Genomic DNA, 23908 nt, shown 5'->3' with positions numbered 1-23908 from the left:
TGATATATCCTCTCTATTGGGAGAGTACATACTGAATTTGTAAGGGGATGGACTCTGATTTAGCGTTTTTTCCCCCCATACTAACTTCAGTGATCCTTACTGTAGTTCTTTTTCTACTTAGAGCAACATTTGAACTGAAATATGTTACAAAATATAGTTAATCTTTCTCTCAAATACTGTAAATCATATCTAAAGTATCACCCTGATCAGTACCTTATTCATATTACTTAATTCCTTATGCTTTTTCATTACAGCACTGATAATGTCACAAACAATCTGTATTTTCCTTTCTGCAAAGCCACACTGGAGAAACTGCTGTTTTGTTAAAACTGGTTTGTATTGAAACTGATCTCGAAGCAGCTGCAAGAGAGTAAAAAACTTTATTAGTTTCCCAAACCTCCGTATATTCTCTGTTCTGTAGAAACTGTATTTTTGTTCTTATTTTTGCACAATTGCCCCTTTTACCCCATTAGCTTTGCCAGTGAATCTTTTCACACCAACGTTGGTCTTTGTATATTTTAAGCTGCCCCCATAACTGGAACTCCCATCATATGCCAATCTGCCAGGCACTCTTAAATCAAATCACTCCTTTAAAAAACAAAAGAAATACAAATACCAAACTTAATACGTGTCTAAAACACGTATTAAGTTTGGAAACAAATTTGGAAAAAAGTTTTGGAGAGTTCTAGAAATATGAATGCACACTAAAAACAGTTTTGTTTGTTTCAGCTCTAGAGAGAATTATAAAATCATAGAAGTGAAGGTCTGAAAGAGACCTCGATTGGTCACCAAACCCAGCCCCCTGCACTGAGGCAGAACCAAGTAAACTTAGACCATCCATGACAGGTATTTGTCCAGTCTATTTAAAAAAAATCTCCAATGATGGGGATTCCACAACCTCCCATACAAACCTATTATAGTGCTTAAATACCCTTATAGTTAGAAAATATATAGAATCATAGATACAAAGTGTAGTGTCATGTAGTGAAGTGCATTGCTATAATAAAAAGCAGAATTTCACAAAAACGTTAAAAAATTGACAAAATGTGTATTTATGTGAACCTCTTTGGATTAAATATAAAGCTCTGCAAAAATCAAATATTTTGATTCTTAATCTATTGATATTAATATGATGTTATTTCAACAATAACTGGCACTTACAGGAATATGAAAATTGAAACCATATTTTTACTTAATGTTAAAATGGGCAGCACATCTCTACCCAACTGAAAACCTACATTTGAGTGAGTATTTCCCCCTCACAGCAAAAAACACCAACCCTCCACTCCCCCCCAAAAAGCAAAAAACAAAAAACCCCACAACTTTGTAAAGTGTCTTAACTAAAATGGCACCACACATCTACTTTTAACCCAGGCAAACAACATATTTATAAAGTAATTTAAGGATAATTACACACACTGTACCAGTGAAAAAATCTATACTGCAGTCTGTATATAACAAGCAGAAGTCTCTGCAAATTTTCATATTTATGTTTAAAATGTGATGTTTTAAACCATCCAAATTTTAAGTCTACATAACTATCTATCTATAAAGAAACTTTCAAAGAAATAACTTGACAAATTAGTCTATTCAATTCCATGAAAAACAAAACAAAAAATCTTGTAAAAAGAAAGCTGGTAATTTAATTCAGTTTGAATCAAATTATCAGCAAGATCTAAAGGTTAGAAATCTTGGATATTCATTAAAGCAATACATTATGAACACAAACTTGATGGGAAGATTTTTGTTTGCTAGCTGGTTGGTTCATGTGTGTTTCAATTTAATCTAAAGCTTGAAGCTTTAGATTAAATTGAAACACACATGAACCAACCAGCTAGCAACAAATTACATTAAAATATTACCTAACCATATATAAGACAAGGTTAAAATTAATAACTGTTTCGATTTTATTTCAATTTTAAAAGAATAAAAATATAAAAAGATGATGCATGTACAGGCTTAGCACCCTAGCTCTAAACGTACATCTGCACTGCAGCTGAAAGCATGTTTTCAGCACAGGTAGACAGACGTGCTAGCTCTGCTCAAGCAAGCATCCTAAAAATAGCAGTGTGGCTGCAGAATGGGCAGCAGCTTGGGCTAGCCACCCAAGTACTGCTACTTTTAGTGTGCTAACCTGCTGTCTACCTGCACAAGGAAGCATGGTCCCCGCTGCAGTGTAGAGACACCCTCAGTTAGTAACACCAGAAGCATTAAGCAATCAGAAAAGACCCGGCTAGGCACCTGTAAAAAAGCTCCTTTCCATCCCTTCATAATGCAAGCAGTATATCCTCAACACCCTCCAAAAGCCAGAGGAAAGCCCATAGGATTACCCAAAATCAAGCTATTTTTGACCAAGGTGAGGGAGCAAGTTCCAGAGCCCTGGAGCTCACACAAAATGTCTCGCCCACAACCCCCACTCTTTTTATAAATTGGAATCCCACTTGTGCACCACAGCTGACTGCAGCAGTGGCAGTATGCCACTGGGAAAAAAGGGATCCCCCAGATATGCAGATTGCAGACCATTTAGGACTTTAGACATCATAGCCAACACCTTAAACTAACTGGAGACCAAACAGACAGCAATAAACTGGTGTCACATGCTCCTAATAAAATGTTCTGCTAAATACTGAGCCACTATTGCATTCTGCACCAGCTTCAGCCTACAAACTCTTTTAAGGTGTAGCACCAAGTACAGTCTATTGCAAAAGTCTAATCTTACAGTAACAGATGTGGGTAACAGTGCCAAGGTCTGTATTCAAAAGGAAAATTCATAATCTCTTAGTCAGAACCAGACTGCAAAAAGTTGACTGGTTTAGTGCTATTGAATCACCTCACTGCAACTATGGGGAGGGAGGATGTCCAAAATCATCCTTCATTGCAAAACTAGGTAACTCATGGTAGACACTCTTTCAAGCAAGAAAACCAATATAAAAATTTTACTGAAGTTAATGTTTAAAATGAAATATACACAAGTTAAGAGGGAAGGTACTGTACATCTGGGGTCAGGCTTGGGCTATGGGGGGTTACAGGTATCAGTTGCAAGGATGAAGAGATATATACATATCGCATAACCGGCATAGACCTAGATTGGGGTGCAAGGGTTTTTGAAGTGTCAGTGGATAAGTGGGCTCGGGTACACCACCCATGGAATGAATAAGGAGTCCAAGACAGTATCGGTGTAGCGGATAAGTACATGGGTCAGGTGCGTCCTTTGGTTTGTCAGGGAAGGAAGGGGGTTATTTCCCTGATCAGCAGTCTCAGTTACTCAGTGTGGTATTGCTGGTGTCCTGTGATGTGTTCCATATAAATGTCTCTGGACCACCTGATGGTGTCGAACACCATGAGCTGTCTCATGAGCCGGGCATAGCATCGACCAACTCTGCACGCTCTCAGAACCAGCTCGTTGTGGGGATCCCATGAGCCCAGGGCTCCCACGATCCGGGCATGTATCTGGACCTCGTAGCCCTGGGCTCTCAGGGTCTCGGCCAGCAGGGTGTACATTACATCCGCCCTCTCCTCCAACTGCTTCCTGCACCCCAACATCATCTTCTCATTCTTCTCTATGCTGAGCTTTAGCCAGCTCACTTTCATTTAATTAGCATGTAAGACTGAAATGTGTTTTTATATATAAAATAGCAAGTCCTAAATATTCCTTATGTTATTGTAATCTACGATGCACAGTTTTTCCTACATAACGTATTCTCTAACCCATACATACTTCCATCCAGTCACAGAGTTTGGCAGTATTCCCTCTACTCAGTACTCACCATGAGAGCTGAAATAAAACAATTTTAAGTAGCAAATTGTATTTTCTCCAATTAATATAAACTAGATCAATAGTAAAATAATCAGGATACAATGCAAGTAATTCTTAGATTTTTAAGTCTAATATACCTTTAATATTAGAATTGTATAGAATTTCTAATAGTCTTGATGAGATTATGGTGCAAGTACGAAAAAGATCAAATTTGCATGTACCTTAGTTATAGCTACCAGCGTGAAAGGCACATCATAGGAACAACTCAAGAATAGATGTTTGCAAAATGAACACTTAGAATTGGTTTTAAATTCGTCAGTCGCAATAAAGCACACTCTCAGTCAACTTTAGGCTGCATAATACATTGTACAATGCATGTTTCAGGTAAGCTTACATATCTACAGTCTGTTGATTTAAGATGTAATTTAATAGAAAAGTATATCACAGTATTTGCTAATAACTTGACATTGGCTAGGCTTCTGGTATGTTGATACCACAGCTTTTCATTTTGACCACTTATGTCTCATTGTTTCTTGTATTCTGTCAATCTGCCTGTACCTATTTGTTGTCTCTTGTCTTACACTTTGGTGTAAGCTCTTTGGGGCAGGGACTGTCTTTTTGTTCTGTCTGTACAGAATCCAGCACAATGAGGTCCTAGTCCATGACTGGCGGTCTTAGGAACTACAATAATACAAACAATAATAGTATCAACTAAAGAGTAAAGATGAGCTAATATCAACCTTCACTGTTTTCATTAAAAGCAGCAAAGAGTCCTGTGGCACCTTATAGAATAACAGACGTATTGGAGCATGAGCTTTCGTGGATGAACCTGACGAAGTGAGTATTCACCCACGAAAGCTCATGCTCCAATACATTTGTTAGTCTATAAGGTGCCAAAGGACACTTTGCTGCTTTTACAGATCCAGACTAACACAGCTACCCCTCTGATAATGAAAACAAGTAAGTTATAAATCAAAATTTGGACCTGCCACATACTGGTCATGGCTCCTCTGAAATCTTGACTCTAGACACCAAGCAGAAGACACTTTGAATATGCTTTACAAATCAACCCAGCTAAATTTACTCACAGACTCAGAGACTTTAAGGTCAGAAGGGACCATTATAATCTTCTAGTCTTACCTTCTGCACAATGCAGGACACAGAATCTCAGCCACCCTCTCCTGTAACAACCCCCTGACCTATGTCTGAACTGCTGAAGTCTTCAACTTGTGGTTTAAAGACTTCAAGGTGCAGAGAATCCTCCAGCAAGTGACCCAGGCCCCAAACCTCTTGTGCAGGAGTTACCAAATGATTGTGTCACCAATATTGCCATTTTCAAAATTATTCTATTACCCAGCAGAAAAGCATATTAAATGTTCGGCAGGATAATCAGATACATAAAACTCAATGAACATAAAGTTAGATACCTTATAGATAGCTTCAATAAAACGCAAATCGCTTTTAGCCGTGAGCTCTACATCAGATTCCACCAAAAGTTCTGCTATGTAAGTTGAGAAGGACGTGAAGGAATAACTGATGATGGGTAAAAACGCAGCTGGATCACCCTTTAAAAAACTGCTGGGGGAAAAAAGGAGAAGTATTTTGCACAGTAAATGGAAGCAAATAATCAGTGATCAGTATAAACCAGTGGTGTCAAACATACAGCCTGTAAGGTATATCTGTATGGCATAAGATATATCGAAATTGTGTAGAAGCACAGCTTCCTTCTCCCCTTCCACCCTCATCCTTTTTAAAGTACGTTTACAGCCCTTTTGGCTTCAGAAATAAAAACATAGTTCACATTTAGAAGGTCACCTGATTCAGTGAAATCTGCCTGAGTCCGAAGACAGCCTGACATTGACTCACACTCCTCTCTCCCTATGACTCACACTGGAGTGTCAACTCTGAAATGATACTTCACTGTCAACATTAAAGTATTTTACCATTGATCATTTTAGCAGATGGAATGCAGAAACAGGTGGAAGTAAAGCACACTGGGTCTGAAACTGGATATTACTAAACAGAAGGACATGCAGAGACAACTCAGGGTTCACAAAGACAAAAGGAGGAAGGATGGGAAAGAGAAGAAACAAAAGGCAGAAATAACAGTGGCCCAAATGGGAGCAGATCTTGTCACTGAGCCATAAATGTGACAATAATGACCAAACAAAATAGCCAAATGTTTAGTTACAACATAATGGCCATATCAACGTCTTGATCTCTCTACAAACTTCCTAAGGACATCAGCAGATATTCCACTATGTGGAGTATATAATAGAAAATTTTTAGCCCAGCCCCTGAGTAGCTGAATATGAAGTTTAAAGCACTCTTGTATATGAGAAAGAACCATGGTATAAACAAAATTTTAATAGAGGGTGAGATTTTTACTCACTCTGCAAAAAGACAATTCCTGAAAAGAACAGATCTAAAAAAACCCTCAGTGTTATAAAATGGAAATTCAAGACACATACTATGCAGTTTATTTCATAAGCCATATTAATTCCTCATAGAAAAAGTATCAGAGGGGTAGCCGTGTTAGTCTGGATCTGTAAAAGCAGCAAAGAATCCTGTGGCACCTTATAGACTAACAGATGTTTGGAGCATGAGCTTTCATGGGTGAATACCCACTTCCTCAGATGCATGTAGTGGAAATTTCCAGGGGCAGGTATATATATGCTAGCAAGCAAGCTAGAGATAACGAGGTCAGTTCAATCAGGGAGGATGAGGCCCTGTTCTAGCAGTTGAGGTGTGAAAACCAAGAGAGGAGAAACTGGTTCTGTAGTTGGCAAGCCATTCACAGTCTGTTCAATCCTGAGCTGATGGTGTCAAATTTGCAGATGAACTGAAGCTCAGCAGTTTCTCTTTGAAGTTTGATCCTGAAGTTTTTTTGCTGCAGGATGGCCACCTTAAGGTCTGCCATAGTGTGGCCAGGGAGGTTGAAGTGCTCTCCTACAGGTTTTTGTATATTGCCATTCCTAATGTCTGATTTGTGTCCATTTATCCTTTTCCGTAGAGACTGTCCAGTTTGGCCGATGTACATAGCAGAGGGGCATTGCTGGCATATGATGGCGTATATTACATTGGTGGATGTGCAGGTGAATGAACCAGTGATGGTGTGGCTGATCTGCCCCATTCTCCGCTTACCAGTCAGCGGTGTGGGGAGAGCTCAGGGTTTCTGCCCAATGCCCCTCTGCTATGTACATCGGCCAAACTGGACAATCTCTACGGAAAAGGATAAATGGACACAAATCAGACATTAGGAATGGCAATATACAAAAACCTGTAGGAGAGCACTTCAACCTCCCTGGCCACACTATAGCAGACCTTAAGGTGGCCATCCTGCAGCAAAAAAACTTCAGGACCAGACTTCAAAGAGAAACTGCTGAGCTTCAGTTCATCTGCAAATTTGACACCATCAGCTCAGGATTGAACAAAGACTGTGAATGGCTTGCCAACTACAGAACCAGTTTCTCCTCTCTTGGTTTTCACACCTCAACTGCTAGAACAGGGCCTCATCCTCCCTGATTGAACTGACCTCGTTATCTCTAGCTTGCTTGCTAGCATATATATACCTGCCCCTGGAAATTTCCACTACATGCATCTGAGGAAGTGGGTATTCACCCACGAAAGCTCATGCTCCAAAACGTCTGTTAGTCTATAAGGTGCCACAGGATTCTTTGCTGCCCTCATAGAAAAAGACACTCATATACAGTGTTCTAAGCCCAGTGTTTAGTAGAGTGTAAATTACCATTTTTACCTGAGCTTGAATACTGACGACACTTTTACCCAATTTATTTGCTTTTGCAGCACCTACTTCCATTTTCCACCAAACCAATCCAAATATGCAAAACACACACACACACACACACACACACACACACACACACACACAGAGAACTGGTGGTGTGCTTGTTGGGACAAAGTACGGATCTACGTTCCATGATTTTACTGCCATACTTTATACAGCTAACACAATGAACAGTGATAACCTCCTGTGCAAACAGATTTTGGGTAGAAATCTAGACCTACCTTTTAAATACTGGAACAGAAAAGAAAGACGGTACTCAGCAACTGAAATATAGTCCTTTACCCTTACCTAAACTCATTCTTTGTATCTGGGATTAGTATTGTAATAAGTGTTTTATAGCGTCTCTGAATGTTTATTTTTATTTTTGTTTTGTGTCTTTATGTCATTCCAGTTTTTTGTTGCTAGTCCAAGGAAGTCAGATTTCCACCGAGTGGGAAAACACTTTGCCCTGATTTTCACTGATGTGAATCTTTTGCTGTTACCTCTTAGCAGGATTACACTTCAGATAATGGTAAACTTTTCAAGCTCTGCTTAACAGCAGTATTTAGAAATGCATTTCATTATTCAGTTTTTTATATTTTTTACAGCTTCAGCAGGCCACAAAGACTAAAGGCAGATGCACAGACATCTTATAGTCTCTCTCTCTCTCGTTTGAGTCCTTTTGTGGATGAGCAGGATGCCAAAGGCAATGAATTAATGAAGCCCTATCATCTGCACTGTGTAACTGGAATACCTTCCTTCCTAAAACTAAAGCAAGTTACTACTGCAATGACAAAGATAAAAGCAGAATGCAATAACTGAATATCAGAGTGAGACTAATATGAATTGCCCTCAGTTTCATGAAAGAATTATTTTAATCAAGAACTCTACTACTTGCAATACCCAAAACGCTGTTATGTGGGTAACAAAGTGTTCAAAAAGCACTATTCCTTCATCAATACTTTAAAGGCCAGTCTTACTGAAGTCATATGCACTCAGCCTGAATACTGATGGAATTTAAGACTTTTCAGATGGGATTATGGCCACAAAGAGGCATAAACACATGCAAATACTGACCTATTTATTAAAACAAGCCTAAATTCTCTTTTACTTTCCATTTTCTTATTTAGTCCACCCACCAATCTTGAGGTCTAATAATTCAAAGAACCTATCTAGCTACAATACCTGTGTTACAATTTTCAGGCTTCTATTAAAAAATGGTTAATTACACCTCTACCCCGATATAATGTTGTCCTTGAGAGCCAAAAAAAATCTTACTGCGTTATACTGAACTTGCTTTGATCCGCCGGAGCGCACAGCCCTGTCCCCCCCACCACCCAGAACACTGCTTTACCACGTTATATCCGAATTCGTGTTATATTGGGTCATGTTATATCGGGGAAGAGGTGTACCTTAGATAAACTGTGTCTTTTGAAGATTTGTTGCCCACACAGACTCTACTCTTGGTGCGCATAAACAGCATACATATGAGATTGGATTCTTTAGGCCACACCTTTGCCCTAGAAGTGTGCCTTCATCCATTCAAGGGCATAAAAGGCAGTTAGCCCAACTATCCCTCAGATTCCTTTACCAATACACAAGCCTAGAGGAGCACGAATTCTGTAATAACCAGAAAGGAAGATAGGTCATGGAATCCAGGTAGACAATGCATCTTAGAACCAGTCTTGAAGGTACAGTTGTCATAAACAGATAGCTAAGGGTTAATGTCTCTTTCACCTGAAGCACCTGACCAGAGGACCAATCAGGAAACCGGATTTTTTCAACTCTGGGTGGAGGGAAGTTTGTGTCTGAGTCTTTGTTTTCTGTCTGCCTGCTTTCTCTGAGCTTTGGAGAAGTAGTTCTGCTTTCTAATTTTCTGTTTCTAAGTGTAAGGACAAAGAGATCAGATAGTAAGTTATATGGTTTCTTTTCTTTGGTATTTGCATGAATATAAGTGCTGGAGTGCTTTGATTTGTATTCTTTTTGAATAAGGCTGTTTATTCAATATTCTTTTAAGCAATTGACCCTGTATTTCGTCACCTTAATACAGAGAGACCATTTGTATGTATTTTTTCTTTCTTTTAAGACCTGTTGGAGTTTTTCTTTACTTCAGGGAAATTGAGTCTGTACTCACCAGGGAATTGGTGGGAGGAAGAAATCAGGGGGAGATCTGTGTGTGTTGAATTTGCTAGCCTGATTTTGCATTTCCTCTGGGTGGAGAGGAAAGTGCTTTTTGTTTCCAGGACTGGGAACGGAGAGGGGGAGTCACTCTGTTTGGATTCACAGAGCTTGTGTCTGTGTATCGCTCCAGGAGCACCTGGAGGGGGGAAGGGAAAAAGGATTATTTCCCTTTGTTGTGAGACTCAAGGGATTTGGGTCTTGGGGTCCCCAGGGAAGGCTTTTCAGGGGGACCAGAGTGCCCCAAAACACTCTAATTTTTTGGGTGGTGGCAGCAAGTACCAGGTCCAAGCTGGTAGCTAAGCTTGGAGGTTTTCATGCTAACCCCCATATTTTGGACGCTAAGGTCCAAATCTGGGACTAAGGTTATGACAACAGTAATCTTTCTTCAAGTGACTGTCCACACAGATTCCACTCTTGGTGAATAATAAGCAGCTGTCTATTTGCTTGGAGGTAGGTAGAAGGAGTCCTACTTAAACAATGATTGTGGGACAGCCCTACCAAAGTAGGCATCTGAAGGGACTTTGTTCCTTCTGTCTGCATAGTTGGGTGTGGCTGGAGTCTGCCAAAGGTCTTCTGCAGTCTCCAACAATTCCTCATTTGTCAGCATTGCTAGCCTGCCAGGTGTAGAAGAGTGCAAGCTCTCCAGAAGCTTGTCATATTTCTCTTGTACCACTTCCAGAAATATCTCCAGAGTCTTTGCCATATGCTTGATGAAGTCCTGGAACTCCTTGAAGTTATCCAATGAGGATTTACTGCCTTCTTGGGGAAGGATGAGGAAACTAAAACAGGGAAAAGTTGTTCCTTCCCTTGTAGATGTTGTTCCATATCATTTTCCTCCTCATGTCTCTGTATCTGAGGTTGCACTAGCTGACCTGCCTAGGTTGGTCTATACTGCCTCTTTGGGAAGGGCTGTCTAAACTTTAGAAAGGGCAGAAATTACAGGGTTATGAGAATATGACTACACATGCACAGGTACCCAGTAGGGCCAAGGCTGATAAGAGGGTACTGGGATGGGGGTACCAAGATCTTCCCTGTGAGTCCCAGGTTGCTTCCTGATTATATTGTGCTACCCAAGTGGGAGAGGGTGGCTATGTAGGAGATGACTCCCTACTGCGTCTCAGTGAAGATGAAGAGAAAGAGTACACTTCTTTCCAAAGGGGATGCGGTGGGAAAGCCATCCTTTCAGGAGTGCTCTGGGTCTGCAGTATTTTCCCTAATTGGGCAGGGGATGATGTTGGTACTGGAGATACCGCCTTCATCTGCTGTACTGATGACTCATTAACCGGTAGCTTAGCTATCAGCATCCTCACTGACACTGTTATTAATCCTACAGTTAGATCACTCTGTACTTTACTCATACATGCTTTAGGTGCCAGTACAGGTGGTACCTGCACACCAGGTTCCAAGGGGCCAATGATGGAGCAAGGGCAGTCCACATGTTTTGTTGGTACTGAAGACATACGTTTAACACTCAATACCGAGGCACCAGATGGACTTCTGTCAGCCCTCTGGATCACCCTTTAACAGTTGAGCCAAATATGAGCAGGTATCTGACTTGCTCGTGTCTGACTTGGGAGACACTTATGCCTCAGCTCATATCTGATGCTAGAATGGAGGCAGACGACCAAAGGCCTCTTAGTGGACACAGTGTGCAAGTTCAGGGTGAAATACTGGCCCACTGGGGTGCTCATGGAGAGGGACTGATTGGAGAACTGAGGTCTCACTACATCCTTCTTTTTGGCATCCATGGAGGCTGACATAGAGCATTACATGAGGAACAATTTTAAGAGCTTTCTCGAGCTTTCTGAAGCTTAGAGAAGTGATATCTGAAATATTAGAGAGACAATGTGGGTGAGGTAATATCTTTTATTAACCAGCTTCTCAGGAATATGTATGGAACGTATTCCTCACCTAGGCAAACAAAAGCATCTAGAGTACCTGTTAAGTGTTGTTAAAATTTCTCTTGAGAGAGTCAAGTTTTAAACTCCAGGGATTTCACTTCTTCCATATTGTGACAGCCCCTCTATTTTGTGTGCGCGCGCATGTGGGCCCACGCTGCAGGGGGTGAGACAGGCCCTAAAACCTAAATATCTGACTAAACAAACGTATTTTTGCCAACAGGAAAAAGATTAAAACTAACTAGTTAACACTAACACTGAATATAGAGAAGTAACTGGACACTGCAGGGTTTCTGTCTTGTTGCCACGGTTGGTAAGAATGAAACAAGGGATGGTTGGGATTGCTCTGCTCTTTATACCCTCTTTTTAGAGGAGTGGGAGAGGAGCACGGGCAAGGACATATAGAACACAGGTGCAAACCCAAACACACACTGCAGGTCGTAAGAATCTGATCTCATGTGCATGGGCCATATGTACACCAGGAAGACGTGGACAATAATTCAAAGAAGAACATTGACATACACCATCTTTTCTACACCAACATTGTTTTCAATCTCTCTGAGTAGCCATATAAATCTTTTTATTACCCCTCCACCTTTATCAATAGGCCTTCTGTATATTAACATATCTATTAGAAGATATACATTTTCACTGACATTTACTCTCCATCACTGAAGAACTAAAACTTCAAAGGGATTAAACAACATTTTTGCTTTATTGAGCCACTTAAGTTTATGGAACTGGTTAATGTACTAAGATTATTTATAAAGCCAGTCCTCTGTTTCCAGAAAAATGTACTGCTTTTTCCTTTTGTACAAAATTCATAAACATGATTATAAATGAAAGAATTACATTAGCTTTAAGATCAATTTAAATGAAAAACGCCAGCTGAACTTTCTTTAAGCCAAATGTGAAGTATTCACTATAAACAACTTCAGCGACTTGCTGTTGCTTCCACAGCACAGTGGAAAAAGTGGATTTTTTGCAAAGGTCCAACTTTAATCAAGGCACTACAGGAAAAATTAGTAAACAGTGGATCAAATTATATCACCAAGTATGCCAAAATCTCCCTCTCTCTTGCATTTGTGCATGCATCTTTGGGGATTTTTTGATAATATTTAAGTTTTGCATGTTACACTTTTCATAATAGTCACACTATTACCCTGGGCCTCTAGAATTCTGTTGCACTTAACTGCCTAGCTCTGCAGCAAGCATAAGGAAAATATGTCTTTTTTTTTTTTAAGCTTTTGCAATAGTGTGTCATTTATTCAACCAAGTATATAGCACATCTGCAGTCCAGTAGCTTAGGATCCACCTTTCCTTGTAACAAGCTGTTGTTTTTTCCACTTACTGACTCCTGTGGAGATACTGTGTCCAGGAGTCACACAGACACTAACACTATACTCTTGCGCACAAGTACTTTCCCAAGTGAAACTGAAAAGGAACATACATGAAATGTGCCTGTTCACTTTCACACTGCAGGGGGTGTTGCTTGGGAAATGCTTGTGTACAGAAGCTCTAAGCTAACCAAATGCCTGTTCTGAGGCTGGCAAGACCCCAAATAGTGGGAGAAGAGAAAGTCAGTTTTGGGAGGTAGGAAAGAGAATAAAAATCAGGCCCCAAGAACTTTTTCCCTAGCTTTCTTACCCCATACAATAGCTCAGAGAACCATCATAAAAGTTAGTAAAAATGCTGCTCCTCCTCCCTGGTTCCACAAGTTATAGAATACCGAAAGGGAATATCAAAGTCAAATTACATTAGTGAAGTAACTTAAAATCCATATTTGGCTCTGTATTTGGACAATATATCATATTACAGAATTCTTACATCCTCATTGCGAAGCTGGTATTTAATGGTTACAAAATTATAGCATTTATGCCTGCTGTTTACATGGTTACATGGATCTTGTCATCAGTCCTAAACTGGATATGTATTTCCAAGTCACCTGTGATGTTAAAGCATTGCAGTTACCCTACTCCGGAGAGAAAAGGCTACGCTGACTGGGGAAGCAATCACAGCTGATCCTATAAAAGGGTTGTGAGTCAGGAGCTAAATCACTCTCTCCAGCTGTAGAGAGAAGGACCTGGCTGCCTGGGAGAGAAGGGGACCTGAGTAGAGTAGTGTTGGGGAAAGGTAAGAGGAGCTGGGAGTGCCAGCCTGGTAACTCCCCCGGCTGCAGGCCCTGTGCAAGGCCTACAGAGGTGTAGCCTGGGGGTAGGCAAAGGCAACAGGTCCAAAACCCGCTTGCCGGTGATGAGTGGTTTACTGATTGCAGTCTGCCCCAGTAAGCGGGGGCTAGATGATGACCAGCAGTAGCCACTGAGGCAAGGTGGGTATAGAGGGTGGGGGTTCTCCTGGGAGGGGAGATCCAGAGCAGGGGTATTGTGGAGGGCAGAACCCCAGGGAAAAGGGCACCAGAGTTGGGGAGGCACATGGAGCCAGCGGCAGGTGAGACAGTGGGCTGCAGAGGATGCTCTAAAGCTAGAGAAGAGCTAATTCCCAAGACAACCAGCAGGAGGCGCCACACCGGTGAGTCATTGCTTCACTACAAGGACAAATAACTTTCTCAGTAACAAACTGAGTGAAGTGTATCTTGATTTACAACTACTTACACAAATGACTGGTGATACCAAGGAAAACTGAATGTGCAATAACTGTTGTATTAAATACTGAATATTTTCATTGTGACATTGTACATTCAACAGATTATTAAAATACTGAATCCATTCACTAGGGAGAAGAGTAACTTATTTGTGCAAATGAGGCAAATCATCTCAGGCTGTACCCGTAATAACATTTTGTGTGACATCTCTCAGCACGTCAGCTGCACTTGGGGGTAGTGCTACAGTAGAAAATGCACAAGCATTTTATCAGTGTCATCTGACCCTGATCAGGTCTAGATGATAATGTGGGAAGAACTGCTGTGCTTTCTCTTAGTACTGAACTACTACTACTGAGTGTGCTAGTACAGAGCGAGCAGTGACACTTCTTATCACTACCTCTCTGGACTTGCACTGAGAAGAGGGCAATGGTAAAAATACCAGTGTCTTTCTACCCTAGTGCTCTCACTGTTACTAACACTGGTGAAGCTGCACTATTGATAGATTTCCCATAAGAGATATGTAAAATAATATCTAGTTGTAATGCATCCTGCCTCCAACATAGGCCCCTATCCTAAAGCTTCAGAGAAAATGAAGCCCACAGAAGTGTCCCAAGTCAATCGTGCAATTGTGAACAGCTGCAAAGGGTGATATTAGTATCTAGACATATGTCTACTGTTCAATAAAACACTTGCAGCTGAACCAGGTAACAGACTAAGGCCAGAAGGGACTGTCATGCTCATCTAGTCTGACTTCCTGTACATTGTAGGCCACAGCACCTCACCCACCCACTCCTGCCAACAGGTCTGTAACCTCTAGCCGAGTTACTGAAGTTCTCAAATCTTCATTCAAAGATTTTAAATTACACAGAATTCACCACTTACTCTAGTTCAAACAGCAAGTGACCCATTCCTCACACTGCAGAGAAAGGCAAAAAAAACCATCAGTGTCTCTGCCAATCTGACCTGGGGGAAAATTCCTTCCCAAATATGCCAGCCAGTATACCCTGAACATATGGGAAAGACCCACCAGCCAGACATCTGGGAAAGAATTCTCAATAGTAACTTTGAGTTCTGCCCCTTCAACGTCCCATCTTTGGCTGTTGAAGATATTTGCGAATAAAAGTCAAGACTGTCTACAATGGCAACAGCCCAATCTCAACCCCGAAACATCAATATTTTATCAGCTTTGTCAATAGGAATAACCTATTTCTTAGTGTGCAGAAACAAAATTTGACACTATATAATTAAATGATTTGGAATGTGTATTCAATCTGACTAGGTATCTACCATACCCTGCCATTAGCATACACATATCATAATTTCGATATTGACTCTGGGGTGAAATTTCTATTAACAATTGCCAGAACTGTTTACATTCTTGTGATCATCATGATGAATAAGCACAAGTTCATTCAAAATAACTAATTGCCTCTTACCCTGTGTAATCCACATCTCTAGGATAGTTTAACAAGCGAAGTCCTTGTTCTAGCTTGCGTAAACTTCCTTTTAAGTCTCCAGTTGCCATTATTTCACACACTATTCTTCTTTTAGATTTTGGGACAAGTTTAGTACAGGATATTCTCTTTCTTAAAAAGAAAAAACAAACATGACAATTATAAACTGCAATAGGATTACTGGTGAAGTCCATGTTTTTTTTTCCCCTAGACAGTGTCCTCTTTCTGACATTCTATAACATTTCCCAATACGCTATTAAGCCTAGGTACCGCACAAATTAATGTCTGTGTATTTCCTCATTCAAACTAAAAGCATGGAATATATAGGTCAGTCAGTAAACTAGAATTATTACTGCTAGAAAGAGAAATCAGAGTTCAAATTCCATAGCTGGGTTATTGCTTCCTAAATAGCTTGCTTAGGTGGAACAAAGACCTGTGTTTTACTCAATGTCGGGTAGTTGTATCATTATGGTCTGAAGACAGCTCTATACAACCAGCTTATGGGATCTGGATGAATCTTTATTTCAAGGAAACAAAGGCTTTTTAAGCAAATATGAGAGTATTATAAGGGGAAGTGTGTAAAGCAAAAAACCTTATATAAAAGCTTATATAAAAGCTGCATAGGCCCTGAAAAAGCATACTTAACTGTAATAAAAACACAAAGAGGTGTTGCAGACACCTGTTCTGTGGCCATTAGGGGATGGAGTTTAAACTCAGTTTGGGGAAATATGTAGAAAGGCAGAGAAAAAAACTGGGTGAACAAAAAAAAAATCTTTTGCAAGTCTTACTGTAACTTAGAAATATTTTTCCCTTAAGGTTTAAAGAAAAATCAAACCATTTAAGTTATGAATGGGTCTTAAAAACAAATAAATAAATAAAACAAATAAAAACTTCCAGTGTTTTCAATGCTCTGGACTATTCTGATGCCATTTCACAATCTGATAAATTCAGAACAATTCAGACTGAAATCTTTAAACTTCACATGTCTGTAGTACTCAGTGAGGAATGTGTACTTTACTACCATAAATTTTGGGGAAAATAGTAAAGTTAGCTCTAAACCATCCCTACTGGGGGGAAATATCTTTCGCATTAAGACCAGTGTAGGTATTAAACAGACCATAATCAATTCTGTAGCAACTCAAGACCAAATACTTAAAAACAAAAACGAACAAACAAACAAAATCTAGAAAGTTACTGACCCATGTAACAAGCAGTTCATCCACAAAATAAATTGCTATTCACGCAGCACTTCAACCTTTCTAGCGTATTTTGGATACTAGTATATATCAATCAGGTACATACAGGAGAGTCCAACTGACACAAAACACATATGCATGACAACAAAAAGACTACCCTGATTTGTAGCAAGGCTTGTATTCCATCTGAGGATAAGTCTACACTGCAGTTAAAAATCCATAGTTGGACCATGCCAGCTATCACAGGCTTAGGCTACAGGACTGTTTAGTCATGGTGTAAATGTTCAGGCTTGGGCTGGAGGCCAGGCTCTGGGACCCTCTGAGGTCAGACCCTTGAGACAATTGTTGATCTACCTTCATTACCCTAGTGGAGACATGAAGGGCATCTTGAGGAGAAACACGTGAATGCGTCTCACAGATAATCCATAGGAATATGCCCCAGCCACGAGATTTGTTTTTTAAACAATCAGAGGTGCCCATTCCAGGAGAGGACCATACGTACTTTGGATCAATTCATTAGCCTTGTCCTATTGTGTAGTAATTTACAGAATATTTTCGCAAGTTTTCCCAGATACTTGTTTTTGCAAAAGTTTCCCATTCAGGTCCAGTAACATCCTTTAGTAATCCATGCATAGAAATTCTGATAATTCCAATTTGTATCCCAAAGAGAACAACTTCTTACTAATCTAATTCTCTTTCTTGACCCCACCCACACCCCCTTCTCTTTTCCCCCCACTTCTTCTTTTGGGGGACTGTCCCAGAGGAAGAACTAGGCTTGTGACAACCTGAAAGTGTCTCAAATATCCTAGGGTAAATATCCTGTCTTTTCCTCCTGGTCCTTGTGTTCCGACACCAACAGCTGACCCTCCTCTCAGGTGGAGGAACAGAAGTTTTCCTGTTTTTTTTTCCCCCGCCTATAGATCTCCTAAGATTCAAGACATTAGGCTCCAGTGATTCTGATGAAGAGACAGAAGTTCCTATGGCAAGATTTAGGTTTGTGTTTTCTGGCCACCCGAGCCTTGGCCAGTTTCTCATTGCCAGTCTGACTCTAACATAGAGATTTGGAACACCAGGAAAGATATGCCAGCTTTTCCTTATTTTGAGAGGAAAGTGGGGAATCTCTTTCCTTTCTGATGGGCTCTCTTTTCTTCTTTCCTTCCAGCTATGTGGGTATTCAGGAAAAGGAAGAAAAATCTGTGGGTCTCACTGGAAGAGCTACCTGAAAAAGATGGACATTCTTCTCCTTTTTGATTTAGTCTCTATTTTCCTGAAAGGGTCACTCCACAACACCATGGAGAGGTTCAGAGTAGGTGTTTTTTCACTGGTTGTGTTGGGGGAACAGAACTGCCCTGGCCCCTGAAAGTACATCCTATGGATTGGTAACCTTCAACCAATGAGGACTTTGAAAAATGCAGTTAAGGAGGGCCTTCTTTGAAATTAGGGCTGGCCAAAACACTGGAGAAGAGGAAGCAGGAAGGAGCTAAATGAATAAAGAGATAGGCCTTTTAATGCCATCCCATTGTTTTTGCTGGGTGCAAACTGTTTCTAAATCCATCGCTTCACAGCTGGGATTTGGAAAGCAGGTGGGGGAAAGGGGGAACCACGAGGGATTATAGTCAGCAGCAGCAACTTGCTGATGTGAGCATGCATGGTTCTGCAACATTCCAAACTGGCACAGCTGTTTTGTGCGCCTTTCAGCAATTCTCCACCTTAGAAGACTGCTCTGAGTGCACTTGGCTCCATTGCAGGCTGATCAAAAAGGGGGCTTAGGCAATATCTGGATAGTTGAGCCTCAGAAGATAGTGCGATGAGTAAACTAGGCCTTTCTGTGGTATCTCCATCTACATATTCCACAAAGGAAGAATGGGCAATAAAGATCTTTCCTTGTGGTTTGTCTGCCAAATCTGCACTCCCAGCAGCGCTGCAGGGGCACTAATTGCTGCAAAGCCTCAACAAGAGCAAGACTAGGAGCCAAAAAAAAAAAAGAAAGCTTTCTTACAAACCTGGAACCAGATCACGCAGTTCTGAAAAGACCAAATATATTGAATTAAGTACTTTTCTTGGTTTCAGTTTCTGTTCTGCATCGTCTTAAAAAGCCTGTTTACACCTGAGAAAGCAGAGCAAAACTGCTGAGTATTTCAGGGTCACTCCCACTCTGCATGTGACAGGTCTGGCTCTGATAACCAAGCTCTAAGCAAACTGACAACTTACTGTTTAAGATCTGTGAATCTTCCTTCCCAGAAGAAGCTAAGGCTTGTATTAGTTTCACTGATCTTCAGCAGAGATTCCTACAGAGGGCTTGGCTACACTGGAGAGTTGCAGCGCTGGTGGTGGATTTACAGTGCTGCAACTTACTCACCATCCACACTTGCAAGGCATATACAGCGCTGCATCTCCCTGGCTGCAGCGCTGGCTGTACTGCTCTGCCTGCGGCATAACGATTGCAGTGCTGGTGATGCAGCACTGCTCTGCCAGTGTGGCCACCAAAAGCGCTGTAATTGGCCTCCAGAGGTATTCGGAGGTATCCCAGAATGCCTGTTCAGCCACTCCCAACAGCACTGCAAATGCTGCAAATGTGGCCACACTGCAGCGCTGGTAGCTGTCAGTGTGGCCACACTGCAGCGCTTTCCTTACACTGCTGTACGAAGACAGCTATAACTTCCAGCGCTGTACAGCTGCAAGTGTAGCCAAACCCAGAGAAAAATGCCTGTCTTGTAGAGAAGTTTTTAAAAATTGTGCACAAGGAAGAGGGGACACACACAGAAAAGCCACGACTTAAGATTCCTGTAATCCCACAATTTAACTCTTCCAGCAGAACATATGGAGGCTGGAAAAAGTTTTGTTTTGTACATTCTTCTGAACAGAAATAGAGAAAATTCTTACATGGAGATGGGAGGAGGATGTTAGAAGGATTAGTTGCCAAAAGAGATCTGAGGCTGTTGGCAGCTATGCCTGATTGACATGTCTTCAAAAGAAATTCATCTTGAATGGTGGCTTGGATCACAGAAGCTGAATCATCACATACTAATTTCCTTTTTTTTATAAAAAAATCCATATTGCTTCATTTTTAAAATGTTAGATTTCTACACGTATTTAGAGAGGCTTTGTGAAGAGCTTTTGCAGCATCCTACAAGTACGTGTTTGGAAGTTACATGCAACTAAGCTTGGTGGTTCTCCAGAATGGTTAAACTTTGAAAGCACAGGCTGGCTGACAGCCCAACTTTTACAAGTCCCAACTGAAAACAAATAGTCTGTGTTTCAGAATTTTGCATAAATTATTTGAACACAAGAAGATCCATTAGCAAACTGACAAGATTCCTCTATCAGTGCTTCATGAAAAGGTTTCATTAGCAAAAGTGTGAGGCAGTTTTCCAAGAGATAATTAGTTCAAAGAAAATTCTGAAAGCATGCAGTGCCAAATTATAGAAGATGGCATTTCCCCTAGTTTGCTTGTTTACTACTGTATACTTTTCAATCAGCACGGCAAGTTCTATATAAAACGGTATGCCACTTCCCCAGGAACTATAAATACAACAGAATCTCGCTAATTCATGTAATGAGAGGGAGATTATTTGCAATTTAGAAAGTAAGCAAATCAATGAAAGGTTGGGGTGGGGCAGGACATTTAAAAAGAGTAATTTTAATTAGTAACAATACATATTCTGCAGTACATTTGTTAAAGTAGGATTTGAAAAATCCACTACTTGAGAACCCAGTGAGTGAAAAGATCCATATGATAAATTTCTGCAGAATCTAAACTTTAATTAGAAGAATATGTTTCTAGTCCTTTTTTAGGTTTTCACCATAACAAACATGGACTCAGTGTAGAACGATATAGTGCCGTAGCTCCGAATCTGGAAACAGGCAGTCTCAGTGCCTCTTCGTGCGCTTATAGCTTTGCCAATCAGGTGAACGGTAACTTTAGAATCACAGAATATCAGCACTGAAAGGGACCTCAGGAGGTCATCTAGTTCAACCCACTGCTCAAAGCAGGACCTAATCCCCAACTAAATCATCCTAGCCAGGGCTTTTGTCAAGCCTGACTTAAACCTTTAAGGAAGGACATTCCACCACCGCCCTAGGTAACCCATTCCAGTGCTTCACCACCCTCCTAGTGAAAAAGTTTTTCCTAATATCCAACCTAAACCTCCCCCACTGCAACTTGAGACTATTACTCCTCGTTCTATTATCTGGTACCACTGAGAACATGGAGATTCTTTAATAAGAATCTGATCAGTTTCACAGCTATTCAGAATCTCATGCACAACAGTGACACTTTTAAGAACCATATGCAACTTGGGCAAACTATAGGTAGCACCACAGGCAGGAACTGGATTTATGATCCACGAGGACCATCCTCTCCTTCCTCCTCCAAAACCAAGCTGGGAGCTTTGGGATGGCAATCCTCTTTCCCTCTTTGCACCATCCAGAAAATTCTGGGAGAAGACAAAAGTAACAAGGACCTCTTTCTGACCACAATGGCCAGGAAGGTGAGTTAGGGTAAAGTAGTTAAAATCTTCCCCTCATGCCCTACCTTGTAATTACCTGTAGCCCCTGGAGGGAAAAGGAGATGCAGATTCAAGTTTCAGACCTACCAGTAACCAGAGGCTGATGGAAGAGATGTAGGTCCCCCTAAATAAGGTCTAGAGGCAGCACACTGACAAGAATTCTAGGAGCTGATTGGGCAGAAAAGCTGAGATTCCTAGCAAGGGTGGTGCTGCTTCAACACATTCTTCCCAGTTTTTTGTTTGTTTAACTCCAGCAGCTAGTATGTCTGGTCATTTTTTTCAAAACCTGAGTAAAAGTAGCGAAATTTCTGCAATAAGACTTTACACTATAGCAACCTATTAAATTCATGCTAAAAATTGGGGAAAGTGTCTGTCACAGCCCTGACTAAATTTTCCCATTGTGATCAGAAAAGAGACTGCTGTTCTAGACTCAACCTTCAGATATCGCCTACTAGGTCTGAGCAACATCCTCACAATCTCTAAATCCAGCCTCTTTGGCACACTCCAGGGGTACAGACCCCTGTGTAGTAGCCCTCCTAGGGATATGAGACCCCATAGTCTAGCTGCCCTAGGCCCAAAGACCAGTACTGATGCCACAAGCCTCCCTGATAGCTTTATTATGCCAACCCCAGAGCTCCACCCTCATGGGTATCTGATTTACAATTTAACCCTCGCGGATGACAAGACAGTTAAAGCAAGTAACAGACTTTGCATAGGAACTTAACTACTCACTTTACTTACAGGCAAGCACACTAGTTACAGATCTAAGCAAAAACAACAAACAGCTGCACTCGTGAGCCTCCCTCAGTTTCTTCATCTTTCCTATGAGTCTTTTTGGTCTCAGTGAGTGTCCTTCAGATCCTCTTGACCCATCTCCTCCTGCTCAATCTCCTCTTCTTAGCAATTAGTCTCCCTTTTGCACACAAGCCCTCATGCATATAAGTAGTTTTGATCATGAGTCCCACTGTGAGGTCCCAATATCCCAGCCATGCTGAATTCACATGAACAGTCCCCTTTGTTTCAGAGAAGAGATGGAGCCAATTGATTCAGGAGCAACTCAGACCTTGGGAACAAGCGGGATGTCTCATTAAGTGTTTTCTCATCTTGGGAAGAGCTTCAAATCCTCCTTCTCTTGCTATACATTACAACCAGGCTATATGTACACCAGTTTAAACTAGCTCTTACATAACACAAAGTAGAGTCATATAAAAAATGGAGATTCTAATCTACAATGTGAGGTACAATCATAATTTTGTCTTGAGAGTATCATTTAAGTTAACAAGATGACAGTTTCCCACTGCCATTTCCACAATGGAACTACAGAACGTGAAAAAAGCGTTGAAAACAAGTTATACTAACAGAGTTTTAGACATTTACGGGAAGCTGCAGAGCCTATTAAAATAAAGGAATAAGTAGCCAAAAGATCCTTAAACACATAACACTCCTACATTTTAATGGAAATTCCTTTGTTTATATAGGGTCCATTTTACATGGAATATCAATACTGCCTATTTGTACAAAAAACGGTTCTTAAGATCAAAACGACAAAGAGGAGAGACCTATTCAATATGACTAACAGAGTTCCCATTGAAGAATTACACCTCCAACAGAGGAAGAAGCCAACTGCTGTTTTTACATTTAGGCAATGTCTTAATTGCAAAAAAAGGTGGTGTTTTTACTGTGGGATAACTAATGCACATTAGATATCCTGCTGTAAAATCCTACAGGAAACACGGTACCTGTAGTTTTTAAACCACAAAGTACCTAGGTGACATCAATACAATATCCCCACCTACTGAAGAAATATGTAAACTTCCTTCCAATATCTGTAACAGAAAAATAGCAGTGGCATTCAGTCAGTGTGGCTCTTTCTAGCCCTTCCATTTTTCTCACCCTACTTCCCATTTTTGCACCATTTAAATACTGAGGGCATTAGCTTCCAATAAAACATTTCCTTTTGCAGGGATAGGAAAAATTATCACTCTGCCACAGACTATATATACAGCAATAGATCCATAAACATTTGAACTTGAGATCAACACACAAAGTTGTGCATTGTAAAAGATAATAAGCAATAATCAACTATGAACAGTAACAAACTGCCAATGATTGTCTCATCCCATGTCGTTTGAAACAATCTTTTATGTGATGAAGCAGAAACTGGAACAGTTCTACTGATTTATAACAATGGCAAGTAGCAGCATTAAATTGCTATCCTTAGCTTTGAGGTACAGGTGAGATGATTATAACTAGAGCCCTACCAAACCCACAGCCATGAAAAAGGCATCAGGGACCATGAAATCTGGTCTTCCCCCATGAAGTCTGGTCTTTTTTGTGCTTTTACCCTACACTATGCAGATTTCACAGGGGAGATCAGCATTTCTTAAATTGGGTGTCCTGACCCAAAAGAGAGTTGCAGAGGTCACAAGACTATTTTAGGGGGATCGCAGTATTGTCACCCTTACTTCTGCACTGCCTTCAGATCTAGGCAGTTGGAGAGCAGCATCAGCTGTTGGCCGGGCACC

General features: G+C 40.8%; 1 protein-coding gene across 10 annotated transcripts in view; it reads right to left on the bottom strand.

Annotated features, from left to right (window-relative positions):
• Nucleotides 1-23908, bottom strand: part of CEP44 (centrosomal protein 44) — a 44917-nt gene that overhangs the window by 19761 nt on the left and 1248 nt on the right. For 4 of the 10 annotated variants that reach the window (XM_050945382.1, XM_050945383.1, XM_050945375.1 and 1 more), the window contains exons 2-4: nucleotides 15662-15811; nucleotides 5185-5335; nucleotides 214-360 (exon numbers count right to left, since the gene is read on the bottom strand). In XM_050945382.1, coding sequence (XP_050801339.1) covers nucleotides 214-360; nucleotides 5185-5335; nucleotides 15662-15750 — 387 coding nt within the window. In that variant the 5' untranslated portion in view covers nucleotides 15751-15811. Of the gene's footprint in view, nucleotides 1-213; nucleotides 361-5184; nucleotides 5336-15661; nucleotides 15812-22124; nucleotides 22447-23908 lie in introns of all 10 variants that reach the window. The other 6 variants (XM_050945377.1, XM_050945376.1, XM_050945378.1 and 3 more) reach the window with 3 other exon arrangements.

The sequence above is a fragment of the Gopherus flavomarginatus genome, chromosome 3 (assembly GCF_025201925.1).
Source record: "Gopherus flavomarginatus isolate rGopFla2 chromosome 3, rGopFla2.mat.asm, whole genome shotgun sequence".
In the NCBI taxonomy this organism is placed as follows: Eukaryota; Metazoa; Chordata; order Testudines; family Testudinidae; genus Gopherus; species Gopherus flavomarginatus.
Note: the sequence above shows the minus strand (reverse complement) of the source record. Positions and strands in the feature narration are given on the sequence as shown.